Source organism: Theobroma cacao, chromosome 9 (genome assembly GCF_053813885.1).
Source record: "Theobroma cacao isolate CCN51 chromosome 9, ASM5381388v1, whole genome shotgun sequence".
In the NCBI taxonomy this organism is placed as follows: Eukaryota; Viridiplantae; Streptophyta; class Magnoliopsida; order Malvales; family Malvaceae; genus Theobroma; species Theobroma cacao.
This window is the reverse complement of record NC_142647.1, coordinates 1,260,702-1,279,042: the sequence shown is the minus strand read 5'-3', so window position 1 is coordinate 1,279,042 and position 18,341 is coordinate 1,260,702. Positions and strand designations below refer to the sequence as shown.

Here is an 18,341-nt window from a genome sequence, read left to right as displayed (position 1 = left end):
CACGCCAGGAAAGCAAGTGGGTTTGCTTTTTGTACCCCCTAAAGCATTCATTCGTGTTTTCCCATTTCCCAGAGAGGTCCCCCTTCCAGGGATCAAAGCATCCCCCAAAGCAGTAACAGCTAATTTAGAGAGGAGAAAGCCTTTTCCCTGGCAGAGATGATAAGAAACTCTTAAACAGATTGTGACTACACTTCACAAAATTCAGAGTACTTTGTTGTCATTTAAAGTCTAGTTCATAATTCAACTGTTTGCCGAAGGTACAGGTGGAAGGGTGGGCTCACCTTATCTTTAAGGCTTATAGTACTGCCCCTTAAGCCATGGGGACTGTTTTACTTGTTGCTGGGCTTCATTCAATTGTAATCGTGACCATATTGCAGCATCTAATGTGCCATGTGAATCCGACCCCGCCCTCCATTCTTTTTCATCAAGCTTTTTTCTTCCTTTCTTTCTTAGCCCTGTTTAATTCCCAGTCAAGATTCAAAAAGATATTACCAAGTAAAATCCAATTTCCATGATGGAGATTCAATTCTTTCATTGTTCTTCATCATTCGAATGTTTGATTTTCCAGCAAGCAGCCGCAAAGATGTCAATGTCCTGAGAGGGTATTGGGATACCAAGCACAAACAACAATCATTCCCATTTTTGGCTTTTGGCGTATCATTTGGTTCATCCTTGCTTTGTCTGTGTTACAATAATTCTCGTGTTAATCTTGTTTTTGTTTTGCCTCTAATCACACTCCACCCTACAAAGTCATATTCCATAATCATGATTCATGATCATTGATTCACACCCAGCCAAATCAAAACCAATCCTAATCTCTATCCATCTCTGTTAACACGTCCCTCTTCTTTAGTTATCCGATAACTGCACCCACTGCAACCCCTCAAAGTCTGAAAAAACTCTTGACCTTGAGCCCCTCAGTTTCCTCTTTAGCTATGAGAAAATCTGGGTTATGAATTCAAATACAAAATGTCCATGACAACCACATGGGTTTACACCCTTTATTTCTAGAATGAAAAGCTGTTTAAAATCGAAAGGAAGAAACAGAAGCTGAGGAAGAAACTTGCCTTGGGCGGTAGTCATCAAATGGAATGAGTGTTTACTTGAATGACGTCATTTCATTGGCAGCAATCCTGAGAATTATTGCTCCTTTCCCTTTTGGCCCCCTTGTTTGACTTTTTCACTAAATGGTCTCCCTAAAAAGGTTGGAGCTAAGGAATTATTAGCTAATCCTTTTTTTCTCAAAAATTATACACTTTGTAATTAATTATTTTTATTTTTTATTTAATTATATAAAATTAAGATATTTTGTAATCTAATTCGAATAAGATTTAAATAGTAAAAATAGGGTTCGGGTAATTCTTATGGATACTAGTACTCGAATTTTACTATAAATGTAATTTTTAATATTAATTTCAATTTTCTATTTTTTTTATAAATTACTTATAATTAATATAGTATTTATTAAAATTTTACTACTTATTCTAAATATGTTTTTAAAAATTTGAATTAAGAATTAAGTTTTTTTACTAGTATTAATAATTGAATTTAAATTTTAACTATTAATTTTTAATTGAATCTGTATAAAGTATTTATAATTGAATTTTAATCAAATTTGAATCGAAATACTTCAAAATTAAAGGATATTATACCTAAATATACTTATTATTAAAAATTTTGATTATTAGGATTTGCATCCGGCCCAATTCAATTGCACTAAAGTAGGCAAAAAATTTGGGAATAGTTTGGACTGAGCCCAAAGAAATTGGGCCTAGTTGGTAATTCCTCGGCTGCGGTCGTTATTCGGAGTTCACTCTGTGGCTCAGTCTTCGCACTTTATCGTTGCCGTGCTTGGAAGCTTCCCTTCCCAACGACTATCGTCGAAGTCGTCTTCTCAAAACAAACAAAAAAGCCAGAAACAGAGCAAAGAGAGAGAGAGAGAGAGGGAGAGAGAGAGCACAAAGAAATGTCTATGATGGCGACGAATACCATCAAGAACCCGGTTCTTCCGATTTCGGATCCTCCGATAGACGAGCAAGAAGAGAAAGAGCGGCTTCTGAAAAGAGGAGACGAAATGCTCTTTAAAGGATCCGCCATGTCGAAAAGAGGAGCCTACGCTGCCGTCTCTTACATGTCTTGCGCTGGTACGTTCCCTTTCCTTTCCTTTTTCTTCTTCAATTTTTTATTCTTGTTTGTTTATGTAATGTAGCTGTTCAATTTGGCGCTAATTTGAGGCTCAGGTCGTTGTTTTTTAATGGAAAAATGGGTATTTTTTTGCAGTGCTTTTGATACTCTTCAATAAAGCAGCTTTATCTTCTTATAGTTTCCCTTGTGCGAATGTAATTACACTCTTTCAGGTAAAGATAGAGAATTTTTGTTACCTGAAATTGACTCAATAACTTGCAGTATGATTCATTTTCAATGTTTCTTAATTGTTTGATAAATTTCTTGTATTCTTTCTTGGCAGATGATAAGTTCGTGTTCTTTCCTCTATGTGCTGAGACGGTGGAAGATTATATCTTTCTCTAACAATGAATATTTGACCATTTCTGATAGCAAGACGAGTTTGGTGCCCTTGAAAACATTGATTCACACCCTTCCTCTTGCAGGAGCCTATTTGCTTTACATGGTACTATATTCTTCTTTTTATGAATAATTGTTTACTTATTGTGTCCTTGGTTTTGGCTAATGAAAAAATTGGTTTGTTTCTCTTTCTCCTTGAAAGCTAGTCTCGGTGGAGTCTGTTCGAGGAGTCAATGTTCCCATGTACACTACTCTGAGGCGAATTACTGTCGTATTTACAATGCTTGTGGAGTTTCTTCTGGCAGGACAGAAGTATACATTGTCTATAATTGGAAGGTAACTGGTGCTTTGATTACTTTCACGCTGTTGTTGTCATAGGACACGTGATTTGTTGAAAATTGAGGGAATCTGGTTAGTTATACCTCTAGCTAAAGTTTCTTGAAATTTATTTGTAAAAGCTTCTTACATTATGCTTGATTGGATTGCCAGGAGCATGCTACTACATGATTTTGAAGCATAAGTTTTGTCTGGTTATTTTCTTGTAATGAAACACGTGCTAATACAAAATTTGAAGGTGATCAATGGAAAGGCTTATGATAGCTTTGGTGTGTTCCCATCAGAGGTGGGAGCCAACTCTAAGCTCAGTTTATCCAGTTCCCCTTTCTTTGATGCACATGGTAGATATAAGCAAATGGCAGTAAAGATTTGTAAAAATTGAATCATATTGAAGAAAAATATTGGAACAAGTAAATAAGTATTATGTGCTTCATCTTACAGATAATGTGTTCAGACATCTTTTATATGCTAATCTGATGATTTGTGCCCACCTTTTTGTCTCTGGTTTAAGATTGTGGTTATGGCAGGATCCAATCTTCCTTCTGCTGTGACTTGACCATCTTCTAGCTATATAGGTGATCAATTGTGGGAATTTGACCTGGTGGTTTTTAAAACCTTGGATTAGGTGCATAATGTTTGTCAATGGGAAATGTTGAGAGAATTTTCACTTGCATAGCCATGTTTCTGATTTCTTCGTTTAACTGAAAAATTTTAAGGATGTTATCAGTGTTGGGTTGATTGTTCTTGGTGCATTTGTTGCGGGAGCTCGGGACTTGTCATTTGACTTCTATGGGTATGCTGTTGTTTTCTTAGCCAACATCACCACAGCAATATATCTTGCAACCATAGCCCGCATTGGTAGCACTCTCACCTTTTTCTTTCTTCTACTTTTTCCTTTTAACCACATTTCCTCTTCAATATTTTGGTCAATTTGTTATGTACTTACATATATTTCCTCTTTTGTCAGGGAAATCTAGTAGACTTAATAGCTTTGGGCTTATGTGGTGTAATGGTAATTAATGGCTCCAACTTGAATCGCATATCCTTTTCTTCTATAGTAACATAATTTTTGGTCCTAGCTATACGTAAGATTAACTGAATTTGTACAATAGGTATAATCTGTGGGCCAGTTTTGTTGTTGTGGACATTTCTTCATGGCGACTTGAAGACTACAATGAATTTTCCTTACCTCTTGTCACCTGGTTTTTTGGTATGTGCTGCTCTTTCAAGGAAATTCATGTATAGATTTTTATGATTGGGAATTGCTTCTTTGTTCCCTAGTCTTCTTTCTCTCTCTGGGAATTGCTTAAGGTAAAAGGACTGTTTTGGAACATCTTAGTGCACTTAAACTCTTTCTATAACTGGCAGTTAAAGCTTTTAATAAATTGTCCACAATGAATTACTTTTTAACTGTTTTCTATAATTTTAAGGGATTATAGACATCACTTCTATATGTGCCTGGTTTAATTCTCTTGAAGTTTAGAAAACTTAAACACTGTACAGTTCTTCTCTTGTTGCAATGCTTTTTGAGTTTTACTACAAATTACTGAAGCAGGTTTTAACAATGTGTTGTGTTTACCCCTCCTTTTTGGACAGGCTGTGTTGATTCTTTCCTGTACTCTAGCTTTCTTCTTGAATTACACTATATTCTTGAACACAACTCTCAATTCAGCAGTCACGCAAACCATTTGTGGCAATCTGAAGGTTCGTTTAAATATATCTTAAATCCTGATTCATGCATTGTTCTCAGACAATATGGCAGCCATGGAAAAACAATGAACTGTGATTTCTCTCTTACACTTGCTAATCCTGTTTAATTGAGGAATCATCTGAATGAAGCTCCATAATGCTAAACACTTTTAGAAGAATTATTTATTAGTTTTCGAGTTTCTGACTTTGCATTTATAGATGCCGCTTGCAGGGTATGCCATTCAATTAGCAATAGATGTCTCTTTGCTATGTTTACTGTCATGAAGCACATACAAGTACATAGTTTCCAAATTTGTTCTCTGATTTGCTAGTTAATGTGCTGTTGTAGGATCTTTTTACCATTGGACTTGGCTGGATACTTTTTGGTGGGCTTCCCTTTGATATTGTAAGTGCTCACTCTTATCTTAGTCTTGCTGCGAGTTAATATGGCACATAAATTGTAACTTTCCTTTCCAGTTGCACTCATGTGATGGGACTCAATTTGTTTTTGTTGCAGCTGAATGTTATCGGGCAATTGCTGGGGTTTGTTGGTTCTGGTTTGTATGCCTACTACAAGCTTGTAGGGAAATGACTGGTCAGGTTAACAAACAAGTACTGTCTATTTTTTTTGGTCCGAAGACGAATGAAAATGTATTAAACTGAAATGATTTGATATCCGGAAACTCCACCTTCCCAGTTCCCCTCAGAATCTCAAATAACAGTACCACTCTCTACTACGCCTGGGTTGCATTGCATAGAGTCGACCCCATCAGAGTTTAATTCCAACCATCCCCCATACGGTGGTTTCCACTGTGACAGGTGCAAGGGAGGTGTAAAATTTTGTGTTCCTTCTGTGCTGCAAGGATCAAGTCTGAATTCTGAATCCCAGTCCTTCTTCCTTCGGTTCTGTATCCCGAGAGTCAATCTCCTTATTACAGAACAAACAGTTGCCTTTTACAGAAAGGTCAACCTTGGTTTTTAGGTTTCACCTCGTCTTCCTAGTTTTACACATAAGCAAATGTCACAATACCATTACTTTCTTTTCGATAAGTTCACTTGTTAGGGTATGTAATTCTTGTTTTCTTTCCAATCTATAAATTTAGAATCCGAAAATATGAGATTTCTTAGTACTTTTTTTTCGAAAAGTTAACTTGTTAAGATATGTAATGCTCGTTACAAGTTCATTACTGTCTTTTTAATGCATAACACCGACATTTATAAATTTAAAATCCGAAAATGTGCAATTTCATAACATTTATAATAAATCTTATAGATTGTCTTTTTTTTTCATAATCCAATAGAGACAACATGAAAACGAGAAAATAATTTTTTTAAAAAAAGTAAAAAGATAAAAGTTTAATTTAATTTTTATTTGGGCTAGGTTGGTTTCAAGTTTCTCTTATTAGCTAATTGTCTAATTTTCTCATCAACCAAACGGCTAACAGTCAGAAAATCATTTGCCAAGCTAAAGTCAAGAAAAAAAAAATGGCGCGCATGACAACCGACAGCCTAAACCGTTAAGAATTCCCAAACTGTCATCTCTTTCCTAACCGTCAAACAAGTACCAAAGAAAGCCAAAAATAGGGAAGCATCCTCAATTGTTTTCTCTAATATCTCTCTGATAGAGAATCTCCCCCGACATAATCAAGCTCCTAACGTTTATCGAAGATGCGTGTCGCTTTCTCCAAAGAATCAAAGTTTCTTCTTTCTTATAGACCTTCTCGCTCTAAAATGGGCTGAGCCTTCGGTAGCTGGTTTTTTTCCCGACACAAAAGCGGCGAGTTCTTCTGGTCGTTTTTCGTGTCCTTTCTTTTTTCTTTTTTTCTTTTTTTGGCCTTGGGTTTTTTTCTTGACAGCATGTTGAGAATCGAAGTGGAGGAATTCTCTACCCCAAGGGCTTCTCTGGAGAAGCCAAGGAGGTCTATCTCTTCGTCATTGCCTTCCCTGGTGATTGTCAATGGCTTCTCTCGTAAAAGCTTCTCTTATTCTAAGCTTCCAGAGGAACCCATCAAGCTCTCCGTTCTCAAATTGGATGGCTCTTCCTTTGGTACGTACGTTTCTCTCCTCTTTTCTTTTCCTTGTTGTTTCCATAGAAATTTGTGTTCCATTGATGGAAATTGATTTCAATGTTTTGCAGACGTTGAAGTTATAAAATCGGCCACAATTGCAGAGCTCAAGCTCGCGGTCCAGGATGTGTTTAGCCATATGCCAACAAAAGGTCCAGGAAAGATTTCGTGGTATGTTTCATTTCTATGCCCATATTGTATGAATTGGTGCTCATCCTGCACCCGAGAAACAGATGGATTCATAAAAATTTGGTCGTTTGTATTGATGTGTTCTTGACATTGAATTGCTTTTTTGTGATATGATTCATTTCAATCTGCATTCTTCTTCATGGAGGCCGCATGTTTGGGGACATTTTGCCTTGTGTTATGAAGGTTGGAAATTGGTCACAGACACTGACAGTATCATAAACTACGGCATCAGGGATGGTGATCAGGTTTGTAGCAATGTTTCCTCTGTTCTTAGCACATAATTTGACATAACATTTTAATTCCCATGATGACTTTTTCTTTTTGTTTTTGTCTTCAGCTTCGTTTTATTAGGCATATCTCGCCCATCTATAACATGACAAAGATTCAATCAAAGAGAAGGATTGTTGCCCGAAAACAATCATATCTGTAAGGCCTTTTACCTCGACTATTCTTCCTTTATGCATACCTGTTACAAGCATATTATCAGTATCCACTGCTAACAAAAATAAAATCTGCTGCACCTGCTTATACAAGCACAAACAAGACTGACTTGGGCTGAATGGTCTTTTTCCACTGTAATGACAATGTTTCCTGTTTTCATATTTGTAAAGCATCAGTGCCCCATTTAAACCTCCAATTAGTTAGTATTTGTGGACTCTATGACCTATTTACTAACTCGAATCCCAATGAGAGCATTGCTTTCTGTACTAGGGACTCAGAATTGCAGAAGTCATGAGACAGCGATCCATAAACAGGGAGGTTGTAGGCTATATTATACCTGCATGGTTAAACCTTGAAACCATTAGACGCTTAAGATATCCTCCTTTGCAGACTCAAGTGGTCAAACCTTTAAAATTCATCTTGCAACTATAGTGCTCTAATGATGAGCCAAGTCGACATATGCAGGTCAATATCAAGCTCAGCCAGCTCTTTAGGGAGTGAACAGAATGATGAAGAAGATGATGAGTACGATGATATGGAGAATGGAAGGTACCAGACTCACAAAGATGAAAGTCCAAGTATTGTTGTGGAACAAGAATGCCGGTTCGGTCACTTATGGAGAGGTTGGTCCTCATATTCAAGGATGTCAACCATTAGAAAAACAGGATCTCGCAAAGGCGTAGTTTGCCAGTCAAGATATGGTTCTAGTTTCTTGGGTAACTTTAGAAAAATCTTGCGGCTTTGGGGCAGTACAAACTATTATCGAAAGCATACATGGAAGGAAGACTAAATGTGTATCATTGACACTGTTGGATTGGTTTGGATTAGCCTTAAGGCTGTGTTTCTGTTCTTCACCTGATACTCTCAACATGCTGTCACATCTTGTAAAAATTTTGAACACAAATAGTACTAGTTTCTGTTCTTACACCAGCATGAACCACTAAAATGGATCATTCTTGAGGCTGATTTTTTTTTTTTTATCAGTTTATCTCAATCCTTTTGTGCATACCTAGTTTTACATCATCTGATGAACAGATAAAAAGGCTTGAGTAAGCCCAATTTGAACTCTCTGCCAGACCCCCAACGCAAAGCCCATTTGCCCCCATTCCCAATTGCACGTGTGAAACTGAAACACAAACTGATTGTCACCCTGGTTTCCCCCGTAGAGTCCACCGCATCCTCATCACTTTGTGTGGCGAAGAATGAGATAGCCTTCTGCAAAAATTTCACTCCCCAGCTCCACACAAAAGATCCCATCTTCCAATTTGTAACACACCATCCCACATTTTTCCAATCAAATACTCATCATCGCCTCCCTAGTTTTGCCAAACCAGAAACAACCACACCAAAAGCCATGGCCAGCATGATCATGGCCTCCTCAAAATCTATAGTCCCAGTTACATCCTCCTCCCTTCCTTCCAAACCCAAACTCCAACAAATCCAACAACTTTCCCTCCCAAAAATCCCCACCCCAAAATTCTTGAAATCCCAACAAATCCTCTACTTTTCTTCCTCTACTCTCAAATCCATCTCCCTCTTGACCGCCACCTCTTTATCCTTTGCCCCACCTTCTCTTGCGGAGGAAATAGAGAAGGCTGCTCTTTTTGACTTCAACTTAACTCTTCCGATTATGATGGTTCAGTTCTTGCTCCTCATGTTTGCTCTTGACAAGATCTACTTTACCCCACTTGGGAAATTCATGGATGAGAGAGATGCTGCCATTAAAGAGAAACTTGCCAGCGTGAAGGACACCTCTGAGGATGTGAAGCAGCTTGAAGAGCAGGCTACAGCTATCATGAGAGCTGCAAGAGCTGAAATCTCAGCTGCTTTAAACAAGATGAAGAAAGAGACCCAGTTGGAACTTGAGGGGAAGCTGGCTGAGGGAAGGAAGAAAGTTGAGGCTGAGTTACAGGAAGCTTTGGCTAATTTGGAGAAACAAAAGGAAGAGACCATCAAGGCACTTGATTCCCAGATTTCTGCTCTCAGTCAGGAGATTGTCAAGAAGGTGCTTCCTCTCTAATCATCTGCTTTATTCCCATTGTCCATTTGGTTTTAATTTTGAGTTAAAAAATGTCTATATAATTTTGAGCTACATCAACCATCGATATATGTAATCATAAGATTGAATTGTACTTATTGAACCCCATCTTGTTCTTCTTGCTTCTTTTCATTTTTGCATTCTTTTATAAGATAATTTCTCTGCCATAGTCGGTGGGAGGAAAAGCACCGGTTAATTTTCTCAAGTCCCAAACAAACTTTAAAAACTGAGAGGGGGCTATGTCAAGACCCTTGCTTACTGTTCTGATATAGTAACTGTTTTTCCGCTGAGAATCTTTTGATCTGGTGGTTTATATTCATCTATTGATCATCCATCAACTAATGCCCTTCCACATTAAGTGACCAAAGACAGCTTTTTGAGGCTTTAACACTAAGGTAGGAAGGAAGGAAAATAGAGTGAATTGGAAGAAAAAAAAAAGGGCTGGCTTAAGTTTGAACATATAGATTATAGTGAATCTTGACAAATTCCCAATGGAGGACATCACAATCTTCCTTGAACACAGAACCAAGGTCACACACTAGGCGTTAGAATTCTTAAAAAGTGACTCTCACAGGTTCGAGAGGTGGCTCTCACTACGTGCACACCATGTAGTATTTTGCACCCTTACAGCACTCAGCTCCCATTTTTTTTTTTTTTGAACGATGAGTGCTCTGATACTGATTGTCTATTATCTATTTTGACTCGAAGAATCTCAAGATTCTGTTCATAGAAGGTAACATCGTCTTCACAAACTTCTTATGTGAAATTAAGAATGATGAAAATCGAAAATCAGACAATGAACCTGGCAGAATAGAACAGTTTTCAGGACTACATAGTATTCTCTACTGCTACCTCTGGAAGTTCAATGGAAATGAATGGCAAAAAAGCTTTAATACTAGTACTTGTATCTAATTCTCACCCTAAACCACGACAAGCTAATATCCTCAAAAACAAAATGCAGGTTCGGCTGGTATTTTGATAAACTCCATGGCTTTGTGTTCAAGCAAAGGCCAATTGTTGTTAATTAACATTGCTATGAATGGAGCATGTGAAATCGGCTTGTCTTACAAGGATTTCAACCCCAGACGTTTCCACAGACAAGCTGTCTTCTCTTCTGACTCAACACCAGTCTTAAGCCCCAGATGAAGATAAAAAGGAGAACCCAATTAATAAATATATAAATGAAATATTTAATAAAAGATAACAAAAAAATAAGAGAAAGAAAAACCCAATGATTCTTTTTGTCTTTTGGCATTGACTTAAAACTAAGTGGAACATGTAATGTCCAGTTACATCATCATACTCAAAGCCAGTTGGTGATTATGTTTGTACCATTTTACAAACTCATAACAATGAATTTGGCTAAACTTATGTGAACAAATCAATCCCTTTTAATTTTGTTATGACTCCATCAATCTACCATCACTAATCTCTTATCTCGATATGATCATATTTCAAATTCAGAGATTCTTAAAAAAGAAATCATTAGAAGTAATCTTTTCATAGAAAAAGAAATCTGAAAAATGAAAGCCAAGTCGGAAATAATTTAATTCGAAGTATATAAAGTCGTGGACTTTCTTTTTTTTTTAACTTATTAAGGTCAATGCTATGCAAACATAAATTTACAAATTAAATAAAAAGGAATTAAAAATACAATTTGATTTAAAAATGAAAGTTTTAGCATTTTTTTATTTCTTTTTATTTAAAAAACAAAATTATAAAAAATATTTATATTAATTATGAAAACGATTAATAATATTTATTTATCTAATTATGCTAATAATTTATATTTGATTGGACTAAATGGTAAATAGGCCCATTGTGGGCCCACTTTCGTCGAGGTTGTAACATCCCTCTCGTTTTAGATTCCAAAGTAACAGTTTCTTCTGCAACTTCTCTTCTTTTTAACTTCTCTGTTTCTGTCTTTCCCACACTCTTCACTTTCCTTTGCTTTTTCCTTCTAATTATTTGTCTATTTTTAGCTTCAAATATCTTTTAAAACCCTCACCCTCGTTTCAGTTGGTCTTGTTTTTCCATCTCTAATTCGTCGATATCTCAAAGACTCTCCTCATTCGACTGCTCTCTTTGTAGCTCAGCCGGTCGAATTTGGTCTTAATTAAGGTGAGTTGTCGTTTACTACAACACTTGTACTGTCTAAATATGGTGGGTATCATGTTTTTCATCATCATCTTCTTCTTCTTCTTTTTCTGGGTTCTCTTAGGAAAAGAAAGCGTCTCGTCTCCAGTGTAGATTCCTTGTATAAAGAGAAAACAAGAAGGAAAAAAGGGAGTTTATTGAGAATATTCATGTTTAAATATCTTTTTTTTTTATTTGCTGGTTGTTTTTACTTTTTCTGTTTTCATTTAGCTTACTTGCAAAGAAGAGTTTTGACTAGTAATTTTTTTAAAGAAAAGAAGGCTCTATTGAATCCTCTGTGATGGATTATCAGAACCAAGACCCATTAGACTTGTTACTTTGTAAGATCAAATCTGATGCTTAGAGAATTCATGGTTTTAGTATCAGCTAGCATTTTTGCATGGTTTTCCTTCGATGGGTATTTTGTTAAGTTGCCTTTTTTGTCTTTTTGTTGTTGTTGGGTTGAAGGAATGGCTGGGAAAGTTGTCGACGCTCTGTCCGCCAGTTTTTCTGAGTACGAGATTCTGGAAGGTGATGATGACAAACTTAGAACCGTGGTAGCGGCTTCGAGTCAGAGAATTCCATGGATTGACCCGTCAAAATTGAAACTTAGGCATAGGATTGGAAGGGGACCCTTTGGTGATGTTTGGTTAGCAACTTATCATAGTTCGACTGCAGATTATGATCAGTCTTATGAAGTAGTCATCAAGATGTTGCATGCAATTAAGCAGGATGACATGAGGACTTTGTTGGATAAGTTTGATGATTTATATTCTAAGTGCCAAGGTGTGAATAATATTTGTTATCTACAGGGAACTTCTGTTATAAATGGAAAGGTGGGTGTTGCAGCTAATGTGGGTGTTTTTGGTTAGCCAGATGACAGTTGGTTATCTTGCTAAGAATTGATTCTTTGTGTTTTTCTTGCAGATATGTATCATTATGAAATTTTATGAAGGATCAATTGGGGATAAAATGACTCGCCTTAAGGGAGGAAAGCTCTCACTTCCTTGTGTTTTGAGGTGATGTAGTCTGGAATAGGTGGAAGATTATGCCTTTTTCTTTATCTTAAGGAAGCAAAGAGAGTTAATTCTTACGTTTAGTGCGTCTGATGTTTGCAGGTATGGGACCAATTTGGCACAGGGAATTTCGGAATTGCACTCAAAAGGGATCTTGGTTCTTAACCTTAAACCCTTTAACTTTCTTCTTAATGGCACTGACCAAGCAGTTCTAGGAGATATTGGCATTCCATATTTGCTCCTGGGAATTAGATTGCCCAGCTCAGATATGGCACACAGGCTTGGAACGCCCAATTACATGGCTCCAGAACAGTGGCAACCGGAAACCAGAGGGCCAATATCATTTGAGACTGATTCATGGGGATTTGCATGCAGCATTGTGGAAATGCTCACCGGCATTGTTCCTTGGAGTGGGAAATCAGCTGATGAAATTTATGATCTGGTTGTCAGAAAACAGGAAAAACCACTTATTCCAAGTGGTCTTCCTCCTCCGGTTGAGAAAGTTCTTATTGGCTGCTTTGAGTATGACTTCAGAAGTCGTCCTTTGATGAAACACATATTAGAGGTGTTTAACAGGTAGGTCCCCTTCTATGTATACATTCAGTTCTGAAGTTTAAGATAGAAATAAGGCCCCTGCTCTTTATTTTTCTCTCTTCTCCCCCCTCGTTGTTCTGAAGTATGAAATGCTAAACAATTATGTAATATGCAGTTAAAAATATTGTGCACGTGAAAATTTGTTTAAGCTGGTCATGCAACTAATTTTAACTGACAATGTTGAGTGTTCTTATACTTATTCCCCAGTAACCTACTTGCTTAATACCTTTGTCTAGTAACCACATTCTCAGCTCAGAGATTGGAGGTGAAGATGATGTGCAATGGACAGGTCTTGGGAGCACAACAGTATCAGACAATTTAAGTAGCTTTACTGGCTACACAGGGTGGTTTCTTTCAAAGGATCGTTTGCAAGTGGGTGACATTGTGCGTTCCAGAAAGCCACCTAACTCATGCAAACCTGAAAATATGAATGTCCCTGAAGGAACCGTGGTGGGTTTAGAACACATCACGGATCATGATGGTTTTGCTTTGGTGAGGGTTCATGGCATTCATGACCCTATAAGAGTTCATTTTTCGACACTGGAGAGGGTCACTCTTGGCTTAGCAGCTGGGGACTGGATACGCTTGAAAGAGGAAGACAAAAGGCACTCACCAGTAGGTATTCTTCATTCCATTGACCGTGATGGAAGTATTGCTGTTGGGTTTATCGGGTTGGAAACTCTTTGGAAGGGAAATTCTTCAGAGTTTCAGATGGCAGAATCTTACTGCGTTGGTCAGTTTGTTAGGCTGAAATCTAACGTGCTTAGCCCTCGCTTTGATTGGCCTCGTAAAAGAGGAGGCATTTGGGCTACTGGGAAAATTTGCTGGATCCTGCCAAATGGATGCCTTGTTGTTAAGTTCCCAGGTAGATTAACCATTGGAGAGGAAGTGGGCAAATTTTTGGCCGATCCAGCTGAAGTGGAAGTGGTTTCTTTTAACAATTGTCCAGGGTTGGTGAAGAAGTATCAACATCTTGAGGATTTTCACTGGGCTGTGAGGCCATTTCTAGTTGCATTGGGTCTATTAACAGCAATGAAGGTGGGATTTTTTGTTGGAAAGAGAATTAGTAAGTCAAAGGTGAAGCGACAGAGCAGTGTAATTCAGAGTGATTTCCAACATATGGATGGGCAGACTGCTGGCAACCCAGCTTGGCTTCCACCGCCTGTGGCAAATATCCTTTTCAGGGAAGGTGCCACTCGGTAGTTTCCTGGCCTAGTTCAGATACCAGAAGGCAATCTTACTAACTCTGTTGAGTTGCAGTAGGAAACAGTTTCTGCGGTAAATGGTTAATTACATCTTATTGTGAGCATCTTATCTTTTATGCTAAGTTGTATATATACTAGTGCAGTCTATTTGCTTACACACATAACCAGCTGATCTAAATCTTGTGATGATGATTACAGTCTATATCTGCTCTGTTTAAGGGTCTGGGTGAAGGGCATGATCCAACTGGTTTGGATTCTTTCTATCAGAATATTGTTCGACCTTTAGTTGATTTTTTGATGGTATCTTGTTGGATGTCCAACTTAAAGGAAAAAATGGAAATGATAAGGTGTTAGAATTTAAGTGTTATACTTTGAACAGTTGCATCTTCATTGTGCTCTGATAATAAAGAGAGCGCAAATATGGCGTGTTTGCAAAAGAACTGCTCTTAGGGAGAGATGCTGATGTTATGGGCTTTTGGGCAATGGATAAATAGTTTAGAAACTATTGCTCAGAAGATACCTCATAAAGCAACATTATTATAGTTTCACTCAGCATAAAATAAAGAATATATAGGCTTCACATCTGCACGATGGATGAGAATATGATCAAATAGTATAAGTAGACAACCAACCCACAACCGAAAATTTTACTTAGTTGAACAGGCCACTTATCTCTCCCTCCCACTGAAAGCAAAAACAGGTCAATATCTATATACAAAATCCAGTCGGGAGCTTCTTCAACTTTGCAGTTGTGCACCAACAATTCCGGCATCTTTCACCAGCTGCTCTGTCAAAGCTGAAAGCCTGGCTAATCCTGTTTGAACCTCAGTGAAACATTCATTGTTCTCAATCATGCTAAGCATGGGATCAGAACTACGTTGCACGAAGATACTGGTATCAGAATCAGCCTCAACACTCATGCTAGCTTTATTCAAGAGTTCACGGCTCATTTCAGCTAGTTTCTGAAGAGCGCTAGTGGCAGCTTCAATTTCCAGTTGAGCTGCCTCAAGTTGAAGCTTCTCAATAGCCAAATCACCAATACTTATCTCCCCAATTCTCTCTTGTGCCAAGGCATAAAGCTTCTTTAGATCATTAGCATCTTCAACCATTTCTTCCTTCAGCCTTTGTACTTCTTTTTCTCTTGCCTCCAGCCTCCCAAGAACCATTTTGAGCTCCTCATCTTTTATTGTGAGAGCCCTCTGTGCAGCAAGAACTTCCATTTCTTTAACTTTTAAGCTCTCTTTGGTGGATTTGAGTTCTGTTTCAAGCTGTTTTTTCTGCAATCTGAAATCATTAGGTCTATCTACCAGCTGATGCATTAATTCATGGCTCACATCATCAACAGGCCTCAACACATTATTATCTTCATCTTTAGCAGAGCTAACTAGTCTGTTCGTGAGTTCTGCAATTCGCTCTATCACAGTTTCAGCTTCAGAGAATTTTATCTTTGTGTCATTCAACTCATCTTGTACTTTCTGAACATGTTCATCTTTCTCCTTTAATAAAGCAGCCGCTTGAATGAGCTGATTTTCTCTGCTGCTCATAAGCATCTTCAGCTCTACAATCTCCTGATTTACTTGCTCTAAATTCTTCCTGGCATTGGAGAGTTCCAGATCTTTCTCCTCCAAGATAAGCTGAAGTGAAGCCCGCTCAGATTTCAGATGGTGGATTTCGAGCTTAGCCTCCACCAAATCTGCTTCTTTACTTTGCAGAACATTGCTCATTTCACCAAACTCAGCATTTTTCTGCTCTAAATTCTGACGAAGAAAAGAGACATCCTGGATAGCCTGCTGAAGTGAAGATTTCTCTTTCTTCAACTCCTCCTGTAACTCTTCTATTAGCTCCCTCTCCACAGATAAATCCCGTTCAAGCTCCTTGTTTCGAGCATCCACAACCCTAAGCTTCACTCTCTCACTCTCAACTTCTATCTGGGCATTTTTCAAACTTTCCATGTATGATGCAACACTTCTCTTCTGTTCTTCAAGCTCTTCAAGTTGCTTTTCCAATAACTGTTCTTGTTGTGCCATTTGCTGCCTGGACGATGCCAGAGATTTCTGAGAAGAAACCAACTGAGACCTCACATCAGAAAGTAGCTGCTTCACTCTTCTGAAATCTTCAAAGGTTTCATTAGCTTCTCCTGTGTGTCTAGATGCTTCTTCTGCCAGTTTCTTCAATTCTTCTTGCGCTAATAGCCACTCCATTGTCTGCTGCTGCAATTTAGCCTCAGCAGCTTTCAGCTTCTCCTCTTCAAGTTTCCTAAGAGTCATAGAAGTTTCTAACTGCTTATCTTTCTCTCGAATTGCTTCTTTGAGTCCTTGAAGCTCAATTTTTTGTTTCTTCAAAACCTCATTGGCTTCATTCAGGATCTGAGACTTGGATTTAAGTTCAGATTCAATCTTGGCAGCTTCCTCGCTCTTCTTCACCATTTCATTCCTCATTCTATCCATTTCATCTTCTTTCACAGAGAGTGCCGATTGTGCAGCAGCAATCTCTTTGTCTCGTTCTTTAAGCTGAAGCTTCAAATCTTCTATCTGACCGACTTGAGAAGCAAATGCAAGATTTGCCTGCTTTAGCTCCTCTTCCAGCTTTTCACGCTTAGAAGATGCAGCAGCAATTTCTTTCTCCCGTTGCTCCAACTCGTCCTTTGCACGGGTTAGTTGACTTTGTTCCAATACAACCATTCTTTCCGCATCCTGTAGATCATCTTCCTTTTGCTTTAAGGCTGTCAAAGCAGCCTGCAGATCAGACTCCAGAGTCTCAAGGTTAAGAAACAGGTGAAAATCCTTAGGCGGTTGACCATCTCTACTCATTCCTTGTTCAAGTTTCTGGGACTGTGCAAACAATCTCTCAAGAAGAATTCTCGCAGGTTCAGTTGCCCCATTGTCATTAACGCTTGACTTGCTGCTATTTATGATAGATTTGACAATAAACAGAGAATAGCCTCTTCTTTTTGTCACTGCCAAAAGAGGTAGCCTCTTCTGTTTCCAATCACGCGTTGGCCGCGAGGATAACTGCATAAACATAGCTCAAACTATAAATAATTAGTCATTCACTTGGGAAACAGTAAACAAATCTAAAACTCCATTTTTCTTCCAATGAAATCTACAACAATTTTTGCCATTATTTCCTTGGTCAATTTACTGATTTTACCAGTATAGTCTAGCCCAAAGAAACATTGATTAAGCTTGGCAAAGATGGAAATCGCTGGATCCAAGACTCCGAGCTATAAGTAAACATAAAAATTAGCTTTAAATTCTAGAATATGTGAAATAATTGACTTATTATTAATAGTTCTTTTTCTTCTGATAATTGAAGAAAGAGATTAAAACTGAAAATTGATAAGAAATTAGAAAAGCAACAACCCCAAGATTCTCCATCATTTATTATTATTCTTTATTCTGGAGAACAAAAAATTACAGAACAAATTATCTGGACGGATATAAATCAAAATCTAAATAACCCAAAAACAGAAAGGAGATTGAGAGAGCACCTTGCTACAATGAAGAGAAGAGGTAACTGAAAGATTGGGACGAAGAGCAGCGGAGAAGCCCATGTTTTAGCTCAAGAGCAGCACATTCCCTAATCTTAATTTACTTGAACCAAAACCAACCCTTTAATCCCCTCGATTAACAGAAAGCTCATCTTTGATGAACATCGACAGGAAAAGATGCGGTGTTCCTAGCTCGAACGGGGACGTGACTTGATGATGGAGCAATGGATAGTAATGGAGGGAAAAAGCCGAAAAGAAAGAAGGACAGAGACTTACTTTAGCAAACACAACACGAATCTACGCCACCCGCTAACTTGCACCGAAAATGAAACTTTTGGTTTTCCGGATAATTAAACGGAAGCCTTACTGCCTACGTGCGATTTCCCCCGTACTAGGTGGAAGTGTGAGAGGATGACACGTGTAATGGCTTAGACCATGGGAAGAAGAAGAACAAGACAAACACCGTGGCATCTGTCTGGACCCGGATGGATCGATTGAAAACCCCATTGGATGCCAAATTCTTGAGGAGTTTTGGGTTCACAGGGGAGAAGGGCTGTGGCAAATTCTTGGCCATGGATTGGAAAAAGTGAGGCTTTAGTTTTTTTCTCTTCACGTGAC

General features: G+C 38.1%; 5 protein-coding genes across 8 annotated transcripts; 4 read left to right on the top strand and 1 right to left on the bottom strand.

Annotated features, from left to right (window-relative positions):
* The first annotated feature begins 1,830 nt into the window (after positions 1–1,830).
* Positions 1,831–5,285, top strand: LOC18587779 (Nucleotide/sugar transporter family protein). The gene is made up of 10 exons (XM_007011776.3): positions 1,831–2,144; positions 2,281–2,357; positions 2,468–2,629; positions 2,726–2,859; positions 3,587–3,717; positions 3,827–3,871; positions 3,972–4,069; positions 4,456–4,563; positions 4,898–4,954; positions 5,066–5,285. Exons 1-10 carry the CDS (start codon positions 1,967–1,969, stop codon positions 5,138–5,140), a joined length of 1,065 nt encoding a protein of 354 aa, XP_007011838.3. The 5' UTR covers positions 1,831–1,966; the 3' UTR covers positions 5,141–5,285.
* A 626-nt stretch (positions 5,286–5,911) lies between these two features.
* LOC18587778 (Ubiquitin-like superfamily protein) lies at positions 5,912–8,210 on the top strand. The gene is made up of 5 exons (XM_007011775.3): positions 5,912–6,595; positions 6,686–6,785; positions 6,949–7,048; positions 7,141–7,229; positions 7,710–8,210. The coding sequence occupies exons 1-5, from the start codon at positions 6,406–6,408 to the stop codon at positions 8,032–8,034; spliced, it is 804 nt and encodes a 267-aa protein (XP_007011837.3). The 5' UTR covers positions 5,912–6,405; the 3' UTR covers positions 8,035–8,210.
* Positions 8,211–8,396: 186 nt separating this feature from the next.
* PDE334 (ATPase, F0 complex, subunit B/B', bacterial/chloroplast) lies at positions 8,397–9,390 on the top strand. Its single transcript, XM_018128252.2, has one exon. The coding sequence runs from the start codon at positions 8,599–8,601 to the stop codon at positions 9,262–9,264; it is 666 nt and encodes a 221-aa protein (XP_017983741.2). The 5' UTR covers positions 8,397–8,598; the 3' UTR covers positions 9,265–9,390.
* A 1,769-nt stretch (positions 9,391–11,159) lies between these two features.
* LOC18587777 (Protein kinase superfamily protein) lies at positions 11,160–14,536 on the top strand. Of its 3 annotated transcripts, XM_018127192.2 has the most exons (6): positions 11,160–11,403; positions 11,504–11,759; positions 11,887–12,254; positions 12,346–12,437; positions 12,537–13,010; positions 13,265–14,536. In XM_018127192.2, exons 3-6 carry the CDS (start codon positions 11,889–11,891, stop codon positions 14,229–14,231), a joined length of 1,899 nt encoding a protein of 632 aa, XP_017982681.2. In that variant the 5' UTR covers positions 11,160–11,403; positions 11,504–11,759; positions 11,887–11,888; the 3' UTR covers positions 14,232–14,536. The 3 variants fall into 3 exon arrangements, with proteins under 3 accessions (XP_017982681.2, XP_007011834.3, XP_017982680.2); XM_007011772.3 differs by lacking the exon at positions 11,504–11,759 and having other exon boundaries at positions 13,280–14,536; XM_018127191.2 differs by lacking the exon at positions 11,504–11,759.
* Positions 14,537–14,782: 246 nt separating this feature from the next.
* On the bottom strand, positions 14,783–18,052 carry LOC18587776 (Myosin heavy chain-related protein). 2 transcript variants are annotated; one of them, XM_088809554.1, is made up of 3 exons: positions 17,724–18,052; positions 17,384–17,456; positions 14,783–17,244 (listed from the first exon to the last, which is right to left on the bottom strand). In XM_088809554.1, exon 3 carries the CDS (start codon positions 17,041–17,043, stop codon positions 14,971–14,973), a length of 2,073 nt encoding a protein of 690 aa, XP_088665680.1. In that variant the 5' UTR covers positions 17,044–17,244; positions 17,384–17,456; positions 17,724–18,052; the 3' UTR covers positions 14,783–14,970. The 2 variants fall into 2 exon arrangements, with proteins under 2 accessions (XP_088665680.1, XP_007011833.3); XM_007011771.3 differs by lacking the exon at positions 17,384–17,456.
* Positions 18,053–18,341: the final 289 nt, after the last annotated feature.